The sequence below is a fragment of the Dipodomys spectabilis genome, unplaced genomic scaffold (genome assembly GCF_019054845.1).
Source record: "Dipodomys spectabilis isolate Male_0828 unplaced genomic scaffold, ASM1905484v1 ptg000175l, whole genome shotgun sequence".
Lineage (NCBI taxonomy): Eukaryota > Metazoa > Chordata > Mammalia > Rodentia > Heteromyidae > Dipodomys > Dipodomys spectabilis.
In genome coordinates, this window is record NW_024870852.1 from 20,035,719 (window position 1) to 20,059,866 (window position 24,148).

A 24,148-nucleotide genomic window follows, 5' to 3' on the forward strand; every position below is an offset into this window, starting at 1 on the left:
CCTTCCGCGCAGCCTCAGTGGCTCCTCGGGTAGCCGGAGCTTGGCCTCTCTAGGCCCGCTGGGGCCTCTGCTCCGTGGTCCCGTCCGTCTGCGCTGTTTCGGGAGACCACGGGCTGAGGCCGGGCCACGTTCGGACGCTTCGATCCTCGCGCCCGGCGCCGGGTGAGTGAAAGCCCAGGAGAAGCTCGCGTGCAGGCCGGGGTGGGGCCGAGTGGGTCGGAGGGGCCGGCCTCCCCCCTCTCTCCGGGAATGGGTCGGCCCGCCCCGCCTTCGCCACCTTCGGGCCGGCCTCCCCCCCCCCCCCCCCGGGTCCCAGGCTCTCCCTCCCTGGCAGAGCGGTTGCCAAGGCGACGGCGGGCGGGCTGAGGCTCGGCTCGTGTCCCCGCAGGTGGCGGGGTGACCGGAGGAGACCCATGGCGCGGGGGCGCTGACCGAGGCGCGGGCGGCGGCCGGGCCCCGGGGCCGGCATGGCGGGCCAGTTCCGCAGCTACGTGTGGGACCCGCTGCTGATCCTGGCGCAGATGGTGCTCATGCAGACCGTCTACTACGGCTCGCTGGGCCTGTGGCTGGCGCTCGTGGACGCGCTGGTGCGAAGCAGCCCGTCGCTGGACCAGATGTTCGACGCGGAGGTAGAGAGTCCCCGGGCTGGCGCGGGGGGAGGTCTTGGCATCACGGAGTTGAGTAAGCTTTTGTCGTCTGACACTTCCGAGCTCTGCCTTCTTGCTTTGTGCCTCTGAGAAAGGGAGTGTCCCCCCTTCTCCCGCGCCCCCTCCACACCCCTTGCTAAGCCTCAGCTGCCATTCTTCAAACGGAGTGACAGTGAGACCCGAGGGTGGGGTGCAAAGGTATCCTTGTCCTAGGCAAACCTGATCCAGTTCCTGTCTGAGACTCTGGGGAAAGCAGCTTCACTTCCTGAGCCACGTTTTCACGGGGTGACAATGGTAGCTGCCTGGACACATGCCTCTATAAATCCTACTTTATTTGCTGTGCGATTTGTAGCTGATGTTACCTTTCCTTGTCAGCGAAATGACGGGACTGGCATTTTAGAGATGGTGAACTACAATACAAAGATCTCAGGATGACAGTTCAATGTAGCCCCAGACATACCAGCTGTGCAAACTTGGGCAGGTAGCTCCAACTTTCCTGGAAAGTGGGCATGTCATCCTTAGTTAAAAGTGAGGAGTCCCCAAGGGGCTTGGGAATCAGCCGTTTCCAGAGTGTAATGGGACCAAGAGGCAGCTGTAATACAGGTTATGAATATCGGTTTTCTAACTATCGGACCTGAGACTAGTCCTCACACTTGCTGCTTATTCTTTCATAGCTATTGAACAAGTTATTACCCCAAAAGAGGTGGTAATAAAAGTACTAGTAGTAATGAAACGCTTCTCAAGGATTTTGTAAGGATAATCAGAGATTTAGGATGTCAGAGGCCTTCGTAAGCTTAACATGGGAGACAGATGTTTGGCATTCAGCAGTATTGTGTCAGGGCTAGTGGACATTTCATCTGTATCTTGGGCAAGGGTAGTAGCTTCTTAGGAGCCTTGGTCCTCTTAGGAAGTGCATGTAGAAATCCTGGGTTTGTTAAAGAGTGATCTGAGTTCTAGGCCACAGGTCAGCAAACTTACGAAAGGTTATAGTTACTCATTTCTGCCATTGAGCAGCCATAGCAAGTGTGGTGGTTCATGCTTGTGATCTTAGCTACTTAGGAGCATGGGAGCTGGAGGCTGACAGTTCAAAGCTATCCCAGGCAAAAAAGTCCCTGAGACCACATGTCTAGAGGCATGGATCAAGTGGTAGAATGTCAACTGAGCAGGCAAACTAAGGTGCAAGGCTCTGAATTCAAAACTGGCCACAAAATAAATAAGGCAGCCATAGACAGTATGTAAGTAAATAATTGTGGGGCAGTGTTTCAATAAAATTTTATTTACAAAAACAGGTGCTTGGCCTTCATTTGCTGAACTCTTCCCCCTTCTATATCTTATTGTTTGTTTATGTATACTTGCTGTTTGTTTTACTTACTGTATCACTCTGAGCAACTCTACTTCTCTGAGCTTTTATATCATTCATTGTAAAATGAGAATGATGCCTTCTTACATACTGTGAGGATCAAATGAGATACAGTAATAGATGTGTGTGAAAAGCCCTTATAGGAGATAGATTGCTATACAGATGAACACCTCCAAGGTGTTCTGCTGGGATTCTGGAGCCTGGGGATCTGGGAGCCGCTGCTCAGCATATTTCCATTTCTGATTCTCTCCTCAGATCCTGGGCTTTTCTACACCTCCAGGCCGGCTCTCCATGATGTCCTTTATCCTCAACGCCCTCACCTGGTGAGTATCGCTAGTTTTGCTATCCAGCTTTTGGGTCTTAGTTACTGAGACTAATAACTTCCTAAATTTGGACAAGAGACACGCTAGCACTTGTGGCTGGAGACTGATAAAGTGGTGTACGAGGCCAGTTCTGGGAACAGCTCTGCTATGGGACTCCTTCCCCTGCTGTTTTGACTTAGGTGCAAAGCTCTTCTGCTGTGTGTTGCCTGCCTGAAGGCTTCTGTCTCTAATCACTTCTCTGATGTGGTGTTAGGTGAAGAATCCTACTGGAGTTAGGACAACTAGCTTCTATTCCTGGTCCCCGTGACATAGGCCAACTCCTTTCTCTCCTTACTTAGCCTCAGGCTTCTTATGTGTCTTCAGGGGCTGGGCTAGGTAAGGTTACTCATGAGCATTGCTCCTTAAGAACAGTTTAGCATTGAGATCTGAGGCTGGAATGCAGACTCACTTGGCTTTGAGTCTTAGCTGTACCGCTAGTCTAGTGATTTTGGATTAGGTCATCTAGTTTCTAAGCCCTAGTTTCCTCATCAGGAAAATGGCCCTAAGCGTATTACTTATCCCATAGCTGTGAAGGTTAAATTAGTGAATCCATAGGAAGTACTTAGAACAGAAAAATATTTGAAAACTGGTGGGCTTTGACCTAAATTTGTCTCCCAAGTGTATTTTGTTTGGCTTATATGTATGTCAGCACACACATGGTGTTTAAAACAATTTTTTCACTGGGTTGAAAGTATGTTTTGGAAAAGTTTAGATTTGTGGTTTTTCTTTTGAATAATGGGAAGATCATGTGATTCCAGGCTACCCTGGCATGGTAAGGATTTGCCTAGATGCAAGTGTGTGTTGTCCCTTAGTGTGCTTTCAGGTACCCTGCCAATCCCCAGCACTCCCCAGGGATAGCTGCCATCTATCTTCAGGCTTATCCTTTGTTTCTTCTCAGTCTGATCCACTTTTTTTGGTGCCAGTCCTGGAGTTTGAACTTGGCCTGAGCACTGTCCCTGAGCTGCTTTTGTTCAAGGCTAGCACTCTACTACTTGAGCCACAGCTCTGTTTCCAGCATTGTTGGTAGTTAAGTGGAGATATGAGTCTCATAGTGTTTCTTGCCTGTCTCTGCCTCCTGAGTGGCTAGGATTACAGGTATGAGCCACCAGCACTTGACTGGTCCGCTCTTGATGCCAGGCATCTAACACCACATCCCTTGCCTGCCCACTTATAGATCGCTTCTGACTGCTATGCTGTCCTAACTCCCCACCCCCCAGTAAGGCCAGGACAACCCAGTGACAACACGCTGCTGTCCTTTCCCCACAGTGCCCTGGGCTTGCTGTACTTCATCCGGCGAGGGAAGCAGTGTCTGGATTTCACTGTCACTGTTCATTTCTTTCACCTCCTGGGCTGCTGGTTCTACAGCTCCCGTTTCCCTTCGGCGTTGACCTGGTGGCTGGTCCAAGCCGTGTGCATTGCACTCATGGCTGTCATCGGGGAGTACCTGTGCATGCGGACGGAACTCAAGGAGATCCCTCTCAACTCAGCCCCTAAATCCAATGTCTAGAATGGGGCCTTTTGGACAACCACTCTGGTACTTAGCCCCCAACCACGTTGGGCTGCTCAGAGCCTCCAGATGAGGGCCAGCCCAGGTCTGAGAGGAGCCCTGGAAATGTGAAGTTTCTGTGGGTGGAGAGCCAGTGAGGCCCCACCAAGCAGGCAGGTAGCAGCCAGGATCACAGCTGCAAGAATGGCCTCTGTCTGCTGAAGCCTCAGAGGTCAGAAAGGAGACCTCTCTGAAGGCATAACAGATTTGGAGCTCTGTCACCCGAGCCATCATATCTATCACCAGCTGTTGTTTTAACAAAAAAAAAAAAAAATCAAGGATATCTGATTGGCGCAAACCACTCTCCCCACCCACCTCGGGACAGCTGTAACTTTTGCCTTGTTGCTGAACCACAGTGATTGTGTTTGAGAAAAACTTGATTTATGGATCCGTAGACACAGAGACATAGGTGCAAAGTGCTAGCCTGCTGTCAGAGGATGGCAGACAGAGGCATCACGCATAAGGAAAACGTGTGTGTGTGTGTGTGTGTGTGTGCGCGCGTGTGTGCGTGTGTGCGTGCGCGCGCGCACACCCCAGCACCCATGACTGACTTCTACTTCTCTCTGCCCAGTCCCCGCTCCGCTGCCAGCCTTCAGTGCAGCAGGCCGTGGGACCCAGAGAAGAATTCCAGCATCCCTTCTGATTTCACCCCCAGAATAAAGCCACGGCCTGTCTCTGGGAACAACTGGGCACCCGTATCCCACTGCAGATTCTTTTTCATATTAAAAGTTTTTTCTAGGAAGTGGCACTGTGGCTCAAGTGTTAGAACACTCGCCTTGAGCTAAAGAGCTGAGGGACAGCACTCAGGCCCAGAGTTCAAGCCCTCCCATGACCAACAAAATAAATAAAATAAATAAATATTCTTCTATGGGAACAGTATGATGGATACTCAGAGATCAAACAGCCCCAACTTTCCAGCCCAGGCTCCGCTGCGATGGTGTTGATAGAGACAGGAATTTGCAGCTATGATTTTCCTGTGGTGTGGAGCTTTTCTGCGAGGCTTACCGCTGTTCTTCCTATGTACATAAATACAGTATTTTCCAAGGTCTGCCTGTACTTTGTAATGCTATTGTTGGGACTGAGAGATTGAGCACAGCTAGATGAGCACTATAAAGGATTATGAGGCTGCCTTTTCCTTTCTTGGGTCCTGGTGTTACTCCTTTTTTTAGTTTAAATACTAAGTACTAGGCTGGGCATAGCGGTATTTACCTATAGTCCCAGCACCCAGGAGGCTGAGGCAAGAAGATTCAAGACCATAGTGAGTTCCAGGCCATCCTGGGCTACATAAACCCTTACTCAAAAAACCCACAAATACCTGGAACTCTTCTATCGTACCTCCTACATCTGCAGCCACCTCTGCTATGCCCTTAGTAAGCTACCCTCCCCCTCACCCCCATGATTATTTCTAAACAGGTGCAATGGAGCACACTGCGTTAGCCTCACTTGTGCTTTGAGGTCATCATGTTCCTCTTGTTTCTCTGGGACTTGCCCAAGTTAGCACTCAGTTTTCAGCTTTCAGTGTTAGGATGATATCGGTGGGTTCTGCTGTCTCCCTAAGGAGCCGCTCTCACCACCTGGCTGTCAGCCCTGAGGCGTAGAATGTTGAGGCTGGTGTGATGAAGGTGTGGGAGAAAACCTAGGCTGAGGCTGGGAAAGTGCCAGAACTCTGCTGTGGCCAAGATGGAAGGCAGCAGTTAAGGGGATGCAGTACTCCTGGCTGTTGGGCCAGGTGGTAAGAGCAGCTGGGTGAGTGCCTCTCTCCCAGCCAGTCTTCAGCCCTGGGCCTGTACTGAAAGGCTCCTGTGGCTGCTGTCTCCTTTGGTGGGCTGTGGTAGAAACAACTCTGGGATTTCCTTGTGTCATGTCTTTTCTGCCAGTTTTCTGTGATGGCAAGTCGGTGTACCTTGAATATTAGGAAATTGCCAACAATTAGAGGAACTGAGGTTTTTAGTTTTTCGTGATTCCGTGGCTGAACTGAGTGACAGTCACAATCAAGATTCTTAAAATTCCTGAAGTAGTAGCAGTTGAAAGGACTATGCATTGGTAGCAGTACTTGCCATTTTAATATCCACCTTTTAAAAGGTAAAGGCTTTGTTTCCTTTCCTAAGTGGGAAATTCCATTGTCTGTATCTTACAGATAAGGAGGACACTGCAAAGAATTTACTCATGGTTACTTAAAAAAAAATTTTCCCCCCTGTCCTGGGGCTTGAATTAAGCCTGTGCACTGTCCCTGAGCTGCTTTTACTCAAGGCTAGTGCTCTATCACTTGAACCACAGTGCCTCTCCTGGCTTTTTCTGAGTAGTTTTGTTGGAGATAAGTGTCTCAACAGACTTTGCTACCTGGGCTGCCTTTGAACTGTGATCCTCTGATCTCAGCCTCCTGAGTAGCTAGGCCTATAGGCATGAGCCACCGGCATTTGGCCCATGGTTAATTTTTAAAGAGCCAGGTGGACTTTTTTGGTACTTCGGTGGTGACATTAATCAGTTCACTCTGCAGAGGTCAGTAGTTAGAGATGTGTATGTTCTGACTGCTTAAATAGTCTATCACTTTATAATCATAGTTTTCACCCTACTGTATTTTATTTCTTGGTGCCAGTACTGGGGTTTGAACTTGGGGCCTAGGCTTTTGTGCTCAAGGTTGACACTATGACTTGAGCCATAACTCCATTTCCAGATTCTTGGTTAATTTTCTCATGGACTCTCCTGCTTGGGTTGGCTTTGAGCCATGATCCTTAGATCTCAGCCTCCTGAGAGTAGCTAGGATTACAAGCATGAGCTGCTACCACCCTACTGTATTGTTTTTTTTATTTTTATTTTTTTTTGGGTCCGGTCGTGGGGCCTGAACTCTGGGCCTGGGCGCTGTCCCTCAGCTCTTCAGCTCAAGGATAGCGCTCTACCATTTGAGCCACAGCGCCACTTCCAGCTTTTTTCTTTTTTCTTATGTGGTGCTGAGGAATCGAACCCAGGGCCTCATGCATGCAAGGCAAGCGCTCTACCACTGAGCCACCTTCCCAGCCCCCTACTGTATTGTTTTAAAAACAAAGCACTTTTAAAAAAATTCACTGAAGGTGAATAGTGTTTTATAAACATTACTAGCTATTTAACAAAGTGAGTATAATAAATTGCTAGAAATTTCAAATGATTGTAGGAAAGTAGACAATACAATATAAATGCTCTGTAAGTGGTTGTTTCACTGTCACATGTTTAGGAATTAACAAGAAGAAAAGTCTACATGTTCAGAATGGACAAAAATTTTATTTCAAATTTTCTATCTGTTCTTGGTTGATTGCAAGGATGCAGAAGTCTAGGGTATGTAAAGGCAGATTACACTTAACTTCCGTGGGTTATTATGAGGGTTTTATGAGTCATGGGTAAAGCATTTAGCTTTCCTTTCTGGAAGTACTCCATAATTCTTTTATCGTTATTAGGCTTCCTCCTACTTACAGGAGACAGCTTTCTTCTGACCCTGTGTTTCCTAATGTTAGGTAGGACATAGATTTGGCTGTGATGTAGCCAGGCCTTACTGAGTGGTTCATTAATATTCTGTGTGGTAAGAACTGCTACCTGTGTCTCCCTTTTGCAAAGGAAACACCTTTTCCCAACATCGAATAAGAAAAGGCTAGTCTTGTCTGCCTCAAAAACCTCGTTTTTACATTCTAATTTTATTTTTTGTGCTGGTACTGACGCTTAAACCTAGGGTGTGAGCGCTATCTCTCAGCTTTTTCTGCTCAAGGTAGTACTTTACCACTTGAGGCATAGCTCTACTTTCTGCTTTTTGGTAGGTGATTGGAGATAAGAGTCTCAGAGTTGGGCTGGGAAGGTGGCTCAGTGGTAGAGCACTTGCCTTGCATGCCTGAGGCCCTGGGTTCGATTCCTCAGCACCACATAAGCAAAAAGAAAAAAGCCAGAAGTGGCGCTGTGGCTCAAGTGGTAGAGCGCTAGCCTTGAGCTGAAGAGCTGAAGGACAGCATCCAGGCCCAGAGTTTAGGCTCCATGACCGGACCTCCCCCCCCCCCCCCCCCCAATTAAAAAAAAAAAGTCTCAGAGTTTTCTGCCTGGGCTGGCTTTGATCCACGACCTTCAGTTCTCAGCCTCCTGAATAGCCAGGATTACAGCAAGAGCTGCTGCACCCAGCTCACATTCCAATTGTTTAATTTCCTGATCCAGGAAATAGGGACAGTCTCAGGAATATAAATAGTATTTTATCAAAAGACTAAATGTGAACACAGCCCCCCCCCCCCCTCCGCTCTCCTTAGAGTTGGGGTTGGAACCCAGAGCTTTGCAAATGCTAGACAAACATTCTACCATTGAGATACATCCTCAACCCTAAACAGTTGGGTTTGCTGGGGATCCAGCAGTTGGTTCCTAAAACGGAGCAGTTAGGGTGCTGCTTCTAAGTAAGGACCTGCCTTGGGGTTTTCTTACTGTGTAGGGCCAGGAAGGATGCTTTAGAAGAGGCCACACATCATTCAGTACACTACAACTGGCTTCATAAGCCTAAATTTGGTTCAAGCCTTTTGAGAGGTGTTAGTAGCCCTCTATTTTTATTTTTATTTTTTTATTATATCTTTAAGTAGTTGTACAAAGAAGTTCCCATTCTATAAAACAGTATGAGTGCAAGGTGTCTGACAACATTGTCATCTATGTCTTGTGGAATAGTGATACTTAGTTAAAGTCACAAACATTTTAACCTTCACAAGGCAAATTGTCATTATCACGGTCTATAAAGTTTGTGAATTCTATGAGCTTTGACAGTACAATTATTTCTTCCACATCAGGTGATTACATTTCTTTCCTTTTGCTTAGTGTATGCTGTTCTCTCCCTCTCATTCCTCCCTTCCCATTGCTGTCTTTAGGTTGCTTAGTTCCTTTTCTTCTATGTCCAGTACAGCTGATGGGCCCCTTTGTTGTATGTTGTTCTGCTTCCCACTTATTCTGTTCTTCCTCCTGGCTTCCCTCCATTGCATGCATATATCTACCATATATATAGTTAAGAACATTTAGGCAATGTCATGGAGTCATTTAGCAATGATATGACAAAGTGGGTGGCTGTCCTTTAGTAACCCTCTTTTAAAAACCAGATGAAATAGACTCAAAGAGGTAGGTCCTGTGGTTTTATGCTCAGCTTCAAACAAGTTGTCTTCCACTTAATTGTTAGCCATTTCTGGAGTGGCCTTCTCTAAATCAGTACCCCAGTGCCTTACTGAGCCCAGAAACTGAAGTAGGTAAATGAAGGTGAAACGGGATTGTGGGGCTGGAGACATGGCTAAACTGGAGAGTGTCTAGCAAACACACCAGAAGTCCTGAGTTCAAACCCTAGTACCATCACAGACTCAAAGCAAAACTAACAGAACCCTAAGGATTGTGGGATGGTGTGCCAGGCAGGTTGCCAGAGGCACAAATGCCAGGCAGGCCGGGAGAGGGCTGGAAGGAGGGTACTGTTGGGAGTATCTCCAGTGACTTGAGCTGGACCTCAAGCCCATGAGCCTTAGTAGGCGGCTATACCCATGAGCAGCTGGAGTTCAGTTCTGTCCTCTGGGTGAAATGCAAGCTGCTACTCTTGCTCAGGCTCATACCTCTCAGTGCCCACTCAGGAGCCTTCCCTGGCAGGTCCCCTGCGGGGAGAGGAGGCTTGGCAGGAAACAGGTTTTATTTTTTTGGTTTTTGTAGTTTTTGATTGAGATCAAGCTGCCCATGCTAGCATGTTTGGTTGAGGTTACGGTGCACATAGTTCCAACCTAGGCCTAGCACAAAAATTTTTAAAAAGGAACTTGGGGAGGAGGATGGAGTACAGGGCGTGTTTCAAGGTTGCCTAGCAAGAGAACCAAGATGGACACTACGGGGAGCACTAGTAGGGGGGAGTGGTTCGAGTGGGCGGGGCGCAGCTGCTGGGGACTGGGGGGGGGGGCGCTCTGCCCCGCCTGCTGGAAGTCTTCCTGCAGAGAAAACATGGGCTCCCTCAGCTCTGCTCTCCCCAACCTTGTGATCAGGGCGCCCTGGCTTCCACGGCAGAGGGTGACCCCAACCCGATGGGGGCTGCCCAGGGTTTGGGGTTGAGGGCAGGCATTGGGGACGCAGTGCCCTCTCCCACCTGAGCTGGTGTTTCCCCGCGGTCCAAGGGGGTGCTACCGGAGGTCCGTTTATTGATCCCAGACGCATGGATGCTCCAGGCTGGCCACAGCGTGCCCCTCCTCTCCCGCCCGCTCGCGCGCCTTCTTCCAGGCTTGGCAGAACGGGGTGGGAGCGGCCGGGAGGCCGAGCTTGCTTTTCGTTCCTGGCACGTTCTGCCTGCGTGGCCTGGGCAAGGCGCAGGGCCATTGTGAGGCAGCTGGCACGCGCGCTGCCCTCTGACTTCACAGAGTGCCCCCGTCGGGGGCCGTGAGCGGGGCGCTGGGCGCTGCGGAGGGCGCCGAGTCGTGACGCACACTCCCGCCCCGTCTTTGCAGAGGGCATCTTTTCTCGCTGCTTCAGCCCCAAACAAGCAGGCAGGGCCAGCGAGCGGTAGCATCCCTTTGTGTGGGGTGGGTGACTTTATTTGTTGAATTTTCCCGCGCATTCCTGGCGTTCAGCCGATGGTAGATGTTTATCCTTTTATCCTCTCAAGTTTCCATCCCTGCTCACACCACCTGCGTGCGGAGACCTCCGTGTTAGGCCCTGAGACCGCCCCCAGCGGGCGCTGTCTTTTGGTGAGAGGGCCTACAGACCCTCCGGGGGCCGGACGGGGGCCGTGCTGGTTTTGCTGAAGGGGAACCCGCCATTTAAACTCGAGACAATAACCCCCTTCCTTCCCTGGGACCTCAATTATTCCAAAGGAGGGGCTGAAGTCTTTCCCCCTGCTCCCCTGATAATTAGGGTGCATGAGGAAGTAAGGGGCAGGCCCTCCCAAACGTTTTCTCCTTGCTAAAGGAGACTTGCTTTGATCTAAGAGGAGATGGGATACAGCAAAACCCAAGTTGGACATTTCTTCCCACATTTAGAACTCCCTAAATCTGCTTATTAAACCTCTTGACTGTGAAATTCAGAGCCACAGGAGCTTCTCACGCTGCGGATGATCCACGTCCGAATCACACTTTCGGTCTTCCTCCTCCTTCAGAACCCCTAGTTGTATCCTGAGAGACCTCAGCCTAGCTCCTAACCCTGCTGTGTAGCCTTGGTGGATGGCTTGCCCTCTCTGGGCCTGAAGGCAGAGTCTCTGCACTCCCCACCACAGTCCTTAAGACTCCACATCCCAAGCCCTGCTCTTGCTCTGCATCTCACCCCAGCCCTGCAGTGGTGTCGCCACACCCACCTTGTATTTTCGGCCCATAGGCATCTGAAGTGATGCAGAGCACAAACGGGTGCAGCAGCGCTTAGCCCAGCGTAAGCTAGAGGGTCTGCACATGACCCGAGGCCCTGGGACATGGATTCGAGTGGGCAGTCCATCAAACCAGACCCACTGGTCACCCACACCCAGCTGCTTCTTGTCTCCCATGGGAGTTCGGTGATGATAGGCCTTCAAGAAGAGGACTCTGGGACCCTTAGGGCGGATCTGCCTCCTCTGGACTCCAGTTCTCAGCCCAACACCCCTTGATGTCCTTGCACCCTCAGGATCCTGTTTTCTTGGCACTGCTACAGGTGACTCTTTTGCCTTGTTCTCCAGCTTTGACTCCACCTTGGGCTTCCAATCCTTGGCCCTTAGCTCCTTAGGTTCCCCTATGGACTCCACTTTCTGGGACTCCAGTTGCTTTTTCAGGGACCCAGCCTCCTGGAGCTCTTCCTTCTTTTCTTTCACTTTCTTGCAGACACTGTCCCTGCAGGGAGAGGAAAGGCTGTCAGCAAAGAAAGAGGCCCTGGTCCTCTAGTCTAATCCTGACAGAGTTGTATGTGGCCCACTCAGGGGAACGGGCCTGAAAAGAAGCTTCTCTACTGCCCAGGGGCCTGGTGGTGGAAGGTATGATTCATTTGCAGGGAAGGCATGGCAGAGGCTAATGACCAGTAGTTTGGATACTAGGAATATATAGCCTACCTGTGCCATTAGGTTAGGCTTTTCTGCCTCTGCACTTCAGTCTAGAAGGGAAAGGTCCAGTGTTTCCTTCTACTTGGTTTCCAAGAAACCGTAGGACTCTGTGGAGGGGTTTCCACTGCCTCCATCTGCCCTAGGGTGAGGGCAGGATGAGGGCAAGGTAACCCCCCAGCAACAACATAGTTGGAACTTAGAGATGTTTGAAAAGTTCCACTGCTTTGACAAAAACAATAAGCTTGCAAAAGTATGGAGCTGTGGTTCTACTCTTGCCAGTTCTGTTTCCTGAATGCCTATACCTAGGGAGGGAGCCAAATCAAAGGGAAGAGCCCAGAGGGGCTGGAAGACTTCCCCCCAGCTGTGTGATGAGGAGGAGGACCACCGTGTCCTCATGATGGTTCTGCTAAGGAGGAGGCAGTGGCTTGTGGGGCACAGGCTTCTAGGGAAACTGGGAAATAAATGAGCACATACTTCTAAAGCATTTGGCACTACAGCTGTCCTTAGCAGATACTAGCTCAAAATTTCCTAACATTCTGATGTGACTTAAGAGGAAACAGCCTCAGCAAGATGTACCGATCCTCAGACTTCAGTGGCCAGTCTGCAGGCTAGAGTTCGGTTGATGAGAGTGACCTCTCCCCCATACACAGCATGGAGATTGTGGTTATTCCCATAATTGGAGGAGGAGGAGGATGACCCCTGTTATGTTGACAGCTCTGATTTCAGACAGGAGTGACTTCAGATCCTTGCTCTGCCACTTACCAGGTCAGTTTAACTAAGCACAATCACTTACCTCTTGAGCCTCAGTCCCTCTACCAGTAAAATAGGTACAAAAATGCCTGTGATGTGGAGCCTTAGTGAACATTACACTCTAAATTCCCTAGCACAGTGCTTCATCCCAGTAAAGACAGCTAGTGGGGCCATTGTGTAGGTCACAGGTAGGCTAAGCTCACCCAGAGGAGATTTGGAGCATCTTGGGAACTCTGATTATTGAATTCCAGCACCTTCTAGCCAAGCTATGCAGCTCTTGGATCCGATGGTTCGAGCTCTTTAGTAGCTTCAAGAACGACAAATTTCTTAACACCTAGGAGGGGTGAGAAATGAGAAAATAGCTCTACTTGTCCTGGGATAGCCTTCTACTCCCCTCCCCCCCTGATTCAGATTGGTGCAGGGCTGGGTTTGCTGACTCCTCTGGGTTATTCCACTTGGCAACCTGGTAGGTAACCAGGGGCAGCATGGAGTAGGGGACCCAGCTTCCCCCACCCTGGGGCCAGAATGGGGCCTCTCACCATTTTAAGTCGGTCTCGTTCAATTAGTTTGCTGGCAGGTTGCTTTGTCTTGTCCTGCAGTTTGTTTTCTTGGATCTGAGAGTGAGACAGACAGACAGAGACAGAGACAGAGTGAGTCAGGAGGAATCCTCATTTCCCCAACATCTCTATTAAGCCACTCCATTTGGTTGAGATAACCTGACCAACCCCAGATGGGAGTTTTAATCATCTTAGTTTGGAGACAGAACTCATTTGAGCGCTCCTGATCTCTTTTCACCCTTTATCTTTCTCTCTTCCCTAGACTGGAAAGCCCCCATCCTGGTTAAGGCTGCATTCTCTATTAAGGCCCTTTCTAAGGAAATCACCCAGACTCCAGTCAAAAATCTGACCTTGAAAATCACTATATTCTTGGGCCTCTTCTTTTCGGATGGACTCATGCTGTGGCTGTGAGGCCTCAACTCCTGAAAAAGCAAGACTGGCCTGGGCACTGCCTGCGCCCTGCCTCTCTCAGTTGAGCCAGCACTCGGCCTGGGCATCTCATGGGTGCTGCTGAGCTGCTGGGCAGGGGAGCTGTGACATCACTGAAATGTGTGACAGCAGCAGGGTTGGGTCTCCAGGAAGTATGGTGGGGCAGGGGAGAAGCACACAGGCAGCAGTGTTACAACCTACCCCTGCCGCAGGGCATTTATCCCTCTTTTTGTTTTGTTGTTGTTGTTGTCGTCTCACGGACTTTCCTGCCTGGCTAGCTCCAAATCATGAAACTCAGATCTCAGCCTTCTGAATATAAAGAGGATTAAAGGAGCGAGCACTAGAGAGAGGTTGGCTGGGATACAGATTATTTCATTGGAATGCCTATCTAGGAATATAATTACTGGATCATATAGTAATTATATATTCAACTTGACAAAAAAACTAACATACAATAAGAGTATGGTAGCACATACCTATAATTCTAATGCTTGGGTGGCAGAGGCAGGAGGATTTTGAGTTCAGAGTTAATTTGGGCTACTCAGTGAGATCATGTCTTAAAAAAAAGTCAATTGAAGGCCCCATGCTGGTGGCTCACACTGTAATACTAGCTACTCAGGAGGCTGAGATCTGAGGACCATGGCTCAAAGCCAGCTTGCTCAGGAAAGTCTATGAGATTCTTATCTCCAATTAACCACTAGAAAATCCAAAGTTCAAGTCCCACAACTGAAAAAAAAAAAAGTCAATTGACTCTGCTCTGATCTTTAGTCTATACAGCATGACTTTTCCTTTTGATTCTTTTAAAGTAAATCTTATAATCTACCTTGGTTACTGTAACTTTACGGTAACACCTGAAATTAGTAAGTTCTGCAGCTTTTCTGTTCCTTTAAAAGAATCTTTTGGGCCAGGTGCTGGTGACTTACTCCAGTAACCCTAGCTATCCAGGAGGCTGAGATCTAAGGATCGTGGTTCAAACCCAGCCTAGGCAGGAAAGTCTCTGAGATACTTATCTCCAATGATTCACCCAAAAAAGTCATAAGTGGTGCTGTGGGTCAAGTTATAGTGTACTTGTCTTGATCAAGAAAGCTCAGGAATAGTGCCCAGGCGCTTAGTTCAAGTCCTAAGACACACACATACTCACACACACACACACACACACACACACACACACACACACAATATCATATTTTGGGTATTGTATTTCATTTACCTTTCTTGTACATTTTATTTGTTTTTAATTTATTTTTTTGTTGGTTGTGGGGCCTGAACTTTGGGCCTGGGCGCTGTCCCTCAGATCTTCAGCTCAAGGCTAATGCTCTACTGCTTGAGCTATAGCACCACATCTGGCCTTTTCTGCTTATGTGGTGCTGAGGAATCGAAGCAGGGCCTCAGGCATGCAAGGCAAGCACTCCACCACTGACCCACCTTCCCAGCCCTCTTGTACATTTTAAAATCAACTTGTGGATTTGTATACAAAATCATCTTAGTTTTTTTTTTCTTTCTCTTTAAAAACTTATATGTTGCAGGTGCTGATGACTCATGCCTGTAATCATAGCTACTTGGGAGATCTGAAGATTGCAGCTCAAAGTCAGCTTGGGCAGAAAAGTTCATAAGACTCTTATCTCCAATTAAGCATCCAAAAGGCTAGAAGTGAAGCTATGGCTCACATGGTAGAGTGCTAGCCTTGAGCAAAAGAACTCAGGACAGTGCCCTGGCCCTGAGTTCAAACCCTTAGACTAGCACATACAAATACATACATAAATGCACACAATATAAACACATATATACGTATATTCATATTCATATATATATAGTGCAAAACAATGGATTTCATTATTCACATTTTCATACATGTGGATAAGGTGTTTGATCATCCCCACTGGTCCCCTTTTTTTCCGGCTAGGGAGTTTTGACTCTGCCTTTGACTTTGTTCTGAGTCACCTTTTTATTTTATTTTATTTTGGCATCTACATTTGCAGTTAAATGGTTCAGTTTTTGTGCACCTGCAGCCTACCAGAAGAATTTTGGAGTTCAGAGGTCTTTTCTCACAGTTAAAAACTATTATTCTTAAAATTTTGAAATGATTATAGTCAGAGGAAATTACAAAAATAGTACAGAAAGGTCTCCTATACTGGTTTATTCCAGTGGTGACACCATTCAAAGCTACGGTGTCAAAATAGGAAACTGACATAAGTACAATCATGAAAGATTTTACTCACAGGCAACCAGTATTTGCATGCACTCATTGTGTGTGTATGTGTGCGTGCGTGTGCCCTCACAATTTTAAGAGGTGCTGAAAAGCTATTTCTGCTGGCCCTACAGATTAAAGGCAGTAGAAAAAGTGATGTCCCTGTCTCCTTGTTGTCTATGTCTCTGCTCTAAGCCATTCTCTGTTAGTCACTTTACAATCAACTTGGGTTCTGGGAAGGACTGGACTAATCAAGAACATCTTTTTTTTTGGGTCGGTCGTGGGGCTTGAACTCTAGGCTTGGGCACTCAAGGCAAGCGCTCTACCACTTGAGCTACAGTGCCACTTCCAGTTTCCTAGTGGTTTATTGGAGATAAGAGTCACGGACTTTCCTGCCCAGTCTGGCTTTGAACCGAAATCCTCAGATCTCGGCCTCCTGAGTAGCTAGGATTACAGGCATGAGCCACCGGCGCCCGGCTCAAGAACATCTTTATAGCAGGGTGCTGGGACTAACTCCTGTAATCCTACCTACTCAGGAGGCTGAGATCTGAAGATCAGTTCATAGCCAGCCCAAGAAAGTCTCTGAGACTCTTATCTCCAGTTAACCACCCTGAAAACAGGAAGTGGAGCTGTAGATCAAAGTGGTAGAGTACTGGCTTTGAGCAAAAGACCTCAGGTACAGCATCCAGGCCCTGAGTTCAAACTTCATGACCAGGATTTAAAAAGAAAAATCTTTATGACAAGGAACTAAAGTATATGCCTAAGGAACAATAGAACCTTTTATCATTTCAAAAGGATTATGTAAACAGTGAGCTGGGCACGGTGGTGTACACCTGTAATCCTAGCCCTGAGGCAAGAGGATTGTAAGTTTGATTTTTTGAATACTAAATGACTTGTATCACTGAGCAACTTCATTTTTATTGGTTTATATTTCTTTTTTTTTTTGGTCCGGTCGTGGGGCCTGAACTCTGGGCCTGGGTGCTGTCCTTCAGCTCTTCAGCTCAAGGCTAACACTTTACCACTTGAGCCACAGCGCCACTTCCGGGTTTTTTCTTTTTGCTTATGTGGTGCTGAGGAATCGAACCCAGGGCCTCAGGCATGCAAGGCAAGCGCTCTACCACTGAGCCACCTTCCCAGACCTTTATTGGTTTATATTTCTGGGTTTGCTGACATAGTAGGCCCCCACCACCCTTGGTCTCATCTTCCATGAGTTCAGTTATTTGTAGTCAACTGTGGTCCAAAAGTATTAAATGAAATCTCTCCAATATAAACAGTGCTCACCATTCTGGGTTGCATAGAAATCTGGTGATGTCTGGCTTCATCCTGCTCAGGAGGTGAATCATCCTGCCAGGTTGGGTGGCTGCATCACTGCCCCTACTTCAATCACTCAGTAGCCATGTCAGTTATCAGAACATCTGTCACTGTAGCACTTGTGTTCAGGTAACCGGTATTTCACTTAATACTTGTGCCAGTGCCCAAGAGGAGTGAGGCTGGCGATTTGGATATGCCAGAGGGAGGCTGACAAGTGCTAAGTGAGAAGGTGAAAGTGCAGTAAAATACCATCACATCCATATAACCTGTACTGCAGTATGTTGTTATGGATTGTTACATTTGTATTAGTTTTTACCAATCTCTTTCTGTGCCAACTTTGTAAGTTAAACTTTATGAAGATATGTATGTACGGGAAGGAGCCATACACACAGGATTCTGTATGGCATTCACTGGAGGTGTCTCTGAAAATATCCCCACATATAAAGGGATTACTATGGTCTGTTGAAAATTGTCATGTCTACTTTTATGAGGGATATTGTTCCCTGTTATGTAGTACTGTTGACGTAGTATAGTGTTATTAGGGATAAAGTCAGGCATTAAATAATAAAGGAGTCCATGCTCCAAGAAGACATTATCTTTCTCCAAGAAGCAATAGATAAATCCTACTATAGTTAGATTTACAACCATTTTTTTTTTGTAACTGACAAATCAAGCAGGCAGAAAATCAGTAAAAGTTATAGTTGGCCCAAGTCTGTCATCGACCAACTTGATCTAATAGGCATTTATAAAACACTTCACCTAGCAACAGTAAAGATAAAACACACACTGTGCCATAAAATATACCTGAACAAATGTAAAACAGAGCCATAAACAAAAACTCTGGTCACAGTGGAATTAAACTAGAAACCAATGACACGTATGAAAGAATCTCAAAATATTGGAAAATTAAACACTATTTCATTAACACATGAATCATAGAAGAATTCACAACAGAAATGTTAAATTATTTTTGAATTAAATGAAAATGCAGCTTACCAAATTTGTAGGATGCAGCAAAATTGTGCTCACAGGAAATTGTATGGCATTAAATGCATATATTGTATTAGAAAAGAGGAAGATCTAAAATCAATCTGGGCTTTCACCTTGTGAAATGAGAAAAAAGAAGGCAATTTAAGTCTAAAACAAGCAGGAAAGGATAAAATATGAGAACAGAAATAAGTGAAATTAAAAATAGGAAAACAAAAAAATTAGTGCAACCCAAAGCTGATTCTTTGAAAGAAACTATCAGACCTCGAAAGAAAGAAAGAAAGAAAGGAAACAAGGAAAGGAAGGAAGGAAGGAAAGGGCAGGCAGAAAAGATTAAAAAGAGAAAGGAAGGCAGAGAAAGAAGAAAAAGGAAGCACAGAAAAAAAAGACAAATTTAGGAAAGAAAAGAATGAAAGACACAAATTACCAATATTAGAAGTGAAAGTGGGGCCAGTGTGATGAGAAGGCTGAGGCAGGAGGATCATGAGTTCAAAGCCTACCTAGGCTATATAGAAAGTTCCAGGACAGACTGGGCTGCATAGTTAGATTCTGTCTCAGACAACAATGACAAAATAAGAAACTTCAACACTACTTATCCTATCAACAGTCAAAAAAATAATAAAGAAACGCTATCGCCAATTATACCCTCAAATTTGATAACTTTAGTGAAATTGTATGTGTTTTGTTATGTCTTACTTCATGCAGCTCCACTGATACCAATGTAATACTGGCCTCATAAAATAAATTGAGGTAGCTGGACCTGGTGGTACATACTTGTAATACCAGCACTTGGGCAGTGCAGGCAGGAGAGTCATGGGGTACACACTAAGTTGGGTAGAATCCTCTATTAAAATCATCTCAGCCTAATGATTTCTCTTTCAGGAGTTCTTTTTTTTTAGATATTTCAGGAGTTCTTTACATCAGATATTGTGATTTGCTCTTATAATCCCAGATTTGGAGAGGCTGAGGCAGAAGGAAAGTAAGTTGGAAGATAACCTGGCTACTTAGCAAAATCCTGTTGCAAAGAAAGAGAGAACAAACAAAAAAGATTGTTTAGCATATTTTAAACTACAGATTCCAAGCTAGGCACTGGTGGCTCACACCTATAATCCTAACTACTCAGGAGCTTGAGATCTGAAGATTGCGATTCAAAGGCAGGAAAGTCTGTGAGACTCCTATCTCCAAATAACCACCAGAAAACTGAAATAGCTCTGTGGCTCAAAGTGGTAAAACACTAGCCTTGAGCAAAAAAGTCTCAGACAGCATCCAGGCCCTGAGTTCAAGCCCCATGACTGACCAAAACATAAATACATAAATAAATAAACTATAGATTTCATTTGTACTTACCTGTTTCATTTTGGGTGCATTTTGGCCAGTTGTACTTTTCAAAGAATTAGTTGGTCCTCCACAAAATTGTCAACTTCATCTGTGTAGCACTTGTCCCGGTAGCCCTTTGCCATCTTTCATTTTCTGTTGCATTCCTGATGGATAGTTTGTGTCTTTTCTACATATTCTTTGTCAATCTTTTTTTTTTTTTTTGGTCACTTGTGGGGCTTGAATTCTGGTCCTGGGCTCTGTCCCTTAGCTCTTCAGCTCAAGGCCAGCATTCTACCACTTGAGCCACAGTGCCACTTCTGGTTTTCTGATGGTTAGTTGGAGATAAGAGTTTCATGGACTTTTCTGCCCAGGCTGGCTTTGAACCATGCCTCCTGAGTAGCTAGGATTACAAGCGTGAGCCACCTGCTCACGCTTTTTTTTTTTTTTTTTTTAATAAAATTTCCAGATCAGAACCTGAAACCCTTAAAATTTTTTTTACTCTATCTCTGTAAGTTCAAGGTAGAGATGTTTCTGGATATAATCCTTTATAAAAACTTGTAGATTGCTTTGAGTATTACTTATATCCAGTCTGTTAAACAAAAGACATGTCTACATGTTTCCTCTCTCTTCTATAGCTTTCTGTCAGGATGGCCAACAGACAAGTTTCCAGAATCTCTGTTGTTTGAATCAAAGGGTCTGCAGGACACGATTATAATTTGTGTGGATCTCTCTTATCTTTCTGAATAGTACTCTGAAACACTTCCTGAGATGTTAACATAAGATTTCACAGTCAAGAGTCTCAGTTGCATATTTGGAATAGGATTTCTTGGCAGTACTCTGGATTTGAGCTTTGCCAGGAAGCCATTTCTTAGTGTTACCATCATTTGCCATTTGGAGAAGGCTGAGCACTTTCCAAACCATGAAGCCTTGGCTCTTTCTTACACGTTAACATTTGAGGGCAGGATAATTCTTTAATGTTGGTGAAGCGGGGGAGAGGGGTCAGCTTTCGAGGGGCTCTCCTGGCACATGGCCTTTACTAGCTAGGTGACAGTAGCAACCTCCCCAGCTCTGACAACTGAAATGGCTCCAGACATTGCTGAGCATCCTCTGGGAGGCACTATCCCTCTCAATCCAGGACTGTTACTGTATTTTACTATAAGCAGCAAAAAGACAACAGGTGCCACCTTCAGTACTGTTAGGAAACATTCTTAGCTACATCACCCAACTTGTTGATACTTTTTTCTGGTTCCCATTTCACTGCAGGAAACAGATGGCTAAGCTTTGTGGCATAACCTATTTTCCAATAGCATTTTCCTCACTTTTTCTGCCTACCCTCACCACAGCATTATCAAAGGCCTAGGGCTTCTGTTAATACAATCTAGGTTTTTACTATATGCTTCTCTAAGCCCACACTGCCCATTTCCTATGTACATAATATGCTATCTCATTGAATATTGTATATGTAGTTCAAAAGATTGTTCTGCTGTTGGGTAAAATGTTATAAAAATGTTCATTCAGATGGTAAGCCTAATAGGAAGATTTTCTTTACTCATTTTTTTGGTCTGCTTGGTTTTATTGATCACCAAGAGAGAAGTGTAATATAGTACAGATTTCATTTCTTCTTTCAAGTCTGTTGGTTTTCACTCTGTTTCTGAAACTTTGGTACTAGTTATAGAGCACTTAACGTCTTCTTGGTGAATTGTACTTTTTATCGTTTTATGCTGTCCCTCTGTATCCCAGGTAATTGTCTTGTTGATATGTGCCTTACTCATGTTAACACTGCCTCTCCAGTTTATTACATATTATTCCACATTCATATTTTTTGTGCCCATCCTAGGCTTAATCTCAGGGTAGGGAGTGCTGTCCTTGAGCTCTTGAACTCTGGACCTGTGCACTGTCCCTCAGAGGCTCTTCACTTGAGCTTTTTTTTGCCCAAGGCTCATACTCTGCTACTTGAGCCACAGCTCTACTTCCAACTTTTTTGGTAGTTAATTGGAGATAACAGTCTGACAGATTTTGCTGCCTGGGCTGGCTTCGAATTGTGATTCTCACATCTCAGCCTCTTGTATAGCTAGGATTACAGGCATGAGCCATTGGCACCCAGCTCACCACCACTCACTTTTAGTCCATATCTTTCTTCATAGTTAAAGGAAGTTTTATTCATTTATTTATTTAGGTAATATTAAGGTTTGAATTCAGGGTCTTTTTCTTGCTAGCCAATACTTTCTTATTTTTTTTTTTCAGATAGGATCTTATGTTTCTGCTAGAGGCCACAGCTTCAAACCATAGTCTTTCCAATGGCCTCTGGGAATACAGATGTGTACTAGGCCTGGCCTCTACTCCAATACTCTTAGGCTTCTATATTACCTCCTGTATTAGCTTGTTGATTGTATCTTTTATTTTCATGGCTGGGGATTGAACTGAGTGCTTTATGCATACTAGGCAAGTGCTAGCTTATATTTCTTATAAAAAAGTTTTAGTAAGCCGGGCACTGGTGGCTCACGCCTGTAATCCTAGCTACTCAGGAGGCTGAGATCTAAGGATCACGGTTCAAAGCCAACCTTGGCAGGAAAGTCCGTGAGACTCTTTTTTTTTTTTGGGGGGGGGGGTGGTCCGGTGGTGGGGCCTGAACTCTGGGCCTGGGCGCTGTCCCTCAGCTCTTCAGCTCAAGGCTAGCGCTCTACCACTTGAGCCACACTTGCCACTTCTGGGTTTTTGGGGTTTTTTTGATTATGTGGTGCTAAAGAATCGAACCCAGGGCATCATGCATGCAAGGCAAGCGCTCTACCACTGAGCTACCTTCCCAGCCCTCCATGAGACTCTTATCTCCAATAAACCACTAGAAAACCAGAAGAGGCACTGTGGCTGAAGTGGTAGAGCACTTCAGCCTTGAGCTGAAGAGTGCAGGGACAGCGCCCAAGCCCAGGTTCAAGCCCCACCACCGACCAAAAAAAAAAAAAAAAGTTTTAGTGATTGCTCTTGCATTTACAATATGTATCTTTATTAACCTCAGTTTATCTCCAGGTAATATTGTATTCCTTCCTATATAGCATACAATAGCACATGTCTAGTTCTTCCATCCTATCACCTTTATATTTGTTGTTGCACATTTTCTTTTACAATATATGCTATAAACCCACAGTACTTTGCTGCTATTTTTATTACGCAAACAATAGTGTTATTTATTTTCAGTTCTAGGATTTGAACTCTGGGCCTTGTGCTTGCTAGACTAGCACTCTACAACTTGGACCACTTCTTCAACCAAGCAATTATCCTTTAGAGTGATTAAACATGAGAAAAATGGGACTGGGAATGTAGGTCAGGTAGACAAGGGAGATGAATTTGGGAGCAGATCTTCATCCACTGTACTCCTGACTGGGCTTCAGTCTTCTGTGCCAGAAAATGGGAACACAGATTTATTCCATCCACTAATGAGAAAGAGGGATCAAACTTACTAAAATATTACTTGGAAGATGAAACTTAACCAAGGCAAAAGCCTGTGAGTAGTGGTTACAAGCAGTCTCTGAAGCAGCCTACCCCTGGGTTCAAATTCCAGCTCCTCTACTAACCTTATAGAAGTCCTCATATTTTTTTGGAATGATTAAAAATGAGAAAAATATGACTTTCTTTTTTATTTTCTTTTGTTGGCAGTGGGGCTTGAATTCAGAGCCTGGGTACTACCCCTAGCTCTTCTGCTCAAGTCTAGTGCTCTACCACTTTGAACCTCAGCATAACTTCCAGTTTTCTGGTGGGTTAATTGGAGATAATAGTCTCATGGAATTTCCTGCCCTTGATGGCTTTGAACCACAGTTCTCAGATCTCAGCCTCCTGAGTAGCTAGGATTACAGGTGTGAGCCACCAGCACCCAGTCCTATATCTCTCTTTGTCTGAAAACTGGACATAATAATAGCACTTACCTCACCAGATTTTTGAGTGACATGTAAGAATATATGTAAAACACTTATAATAGTGACTAACACATTATAATCTCCCTAAAAGCGCTAACTATGAGGGATCCCTTCCTATAATTTTAGAAATGTGGGGTAGAGAGCAGTTCCTTACCTTTCTCAAGACTCATCACAGTCAAAACAGTGAAGGTTTACAGAGCATATTCCAAGTGCCCAAGTTCTAAACTAAGCATTTTATATTATCTCATAAACTATAGGGATTAATCATTCCTAGTTTATATGTAAGGAAATAAAAGGTCAGAGAATGTGTGAGCTCCTGGCTAGAGGCTGCAGTCAAATTTACAGCCCTAAGAGGTCTGGACAATGCTTGTTCTTAACCCTTCATGCACTGGTTCACACAAACCAGTTTCCACACTTGTAAACCAGTGGGAAAGCTACTTGTTCTGTTTATCTCATAGGCTTGCTTTGAATCCCAGTAATACAAGAGTTAATGACTTACTTATTTGTGCTGTTCTGAGAAGAAAACCTGGGCGTGACAGGACTTTTCACTCTTCTTTTAAAATGCACATGTGCGCCCCTCCCTCCCTCGTTGAACTAATTTCTTCAAGATTCCAGCTGTTCAAACACGAGCACCTGGATTTTGTTCTTGACAGTGGAGGGGATTACAACAGACTGGTGCTCTAAACGGGCCAAGCTGTGTAGGTGGGCCTGAGCGAGTACCGGAAAACCAGACAATGGGACCCTAAGCCAGAGAGGATGGTGAAAGGGAGAGGAATAGTGGGGTCGGAAA

At 45.8% G+C, this 24,148-nt stretch overlaps 2 protein-coding genes across 3 annotated transcripts in view; one reads left to right on the plus strand and one right to left on the minus strand.

The window, feature by feature from the left end:
• The window catches only part of Sys1 (SYS1 golgi trafficking protein), a 26,815-nt gene continuing 2,667 nt past the window's right edge, over window positions 1-24,148 (plus strand). Inside the window, exons 1-4 of one of the 2 annotated variants that reach the window (XM_042694425.1) lie at window positions 4-162; window positions 389-629; window positions 2,263-2,330; window positions 3,636-4,611. In XM_042694425.1, coding sequence (XP_042550359.1) covers window positions 468-629; window positions 2,263-2,330; window positions 3,636-3,876 — 471 coding nt within the window. In that variant the 5' untranslated portion in view covers window positions 4-162; window positions 389-467 and the 3' untranslated portion in view covers window positions 3,877-4,611. Of the gene's footprint in view, window positions 163-388; window positions 630-2,262; window positions 2,331-3,635; window positions 4,612-24,148 lie in introns of those variants that run through there. The other variant, XM_042694426.1, reaches the window with a different exon arrangement.
• Tp53tg5 (TP53 target 5) lies at window positions 11,129-13,844 on the minus strand. The gene is made up of 4 exons (XM_042694606.1): window positions 13,569-13,844; window positions 13,201-13,275; window positions 12,865-12,995; window positions 11,129-11,705 (listed from the first exon to the last, which is right to left on the minus strand). Exons 1-4 carry the CDS (start codon window positions 13,713-13,715, stop codon window positions 11,129-11,131), a joined length of 930 nt encoding a protein of 309 aa, XP_042550540.1. The 5' UTR covers window positions 13,716-13,844.

Bases quoted from the DNA above. Each gene is read 5' to 3' on its own strand.
- Tp53tg5 (XM_042694606.1), bottom strand. From the start codon at position 13,715: ATGCCCAGGCCGAGTGCTGGCTCAACTGAGAGAGGCAGGGCGCAGGCA. The intron at 13,276-13,568 runs GTCAGATTTTTG...TCTCACTCTCAG, and splicing joins AGAATATAGTGATTTTCAAG to ATCCAAGAAAACAAACTGCA. The intron at 12,996-13,200 runs GTGAGAGGCCCC...CACCCCTCCTAG, and splicing joins AACGAGACCGACTTAAAATG to GTGTTAAGAAATTTGTCGTT.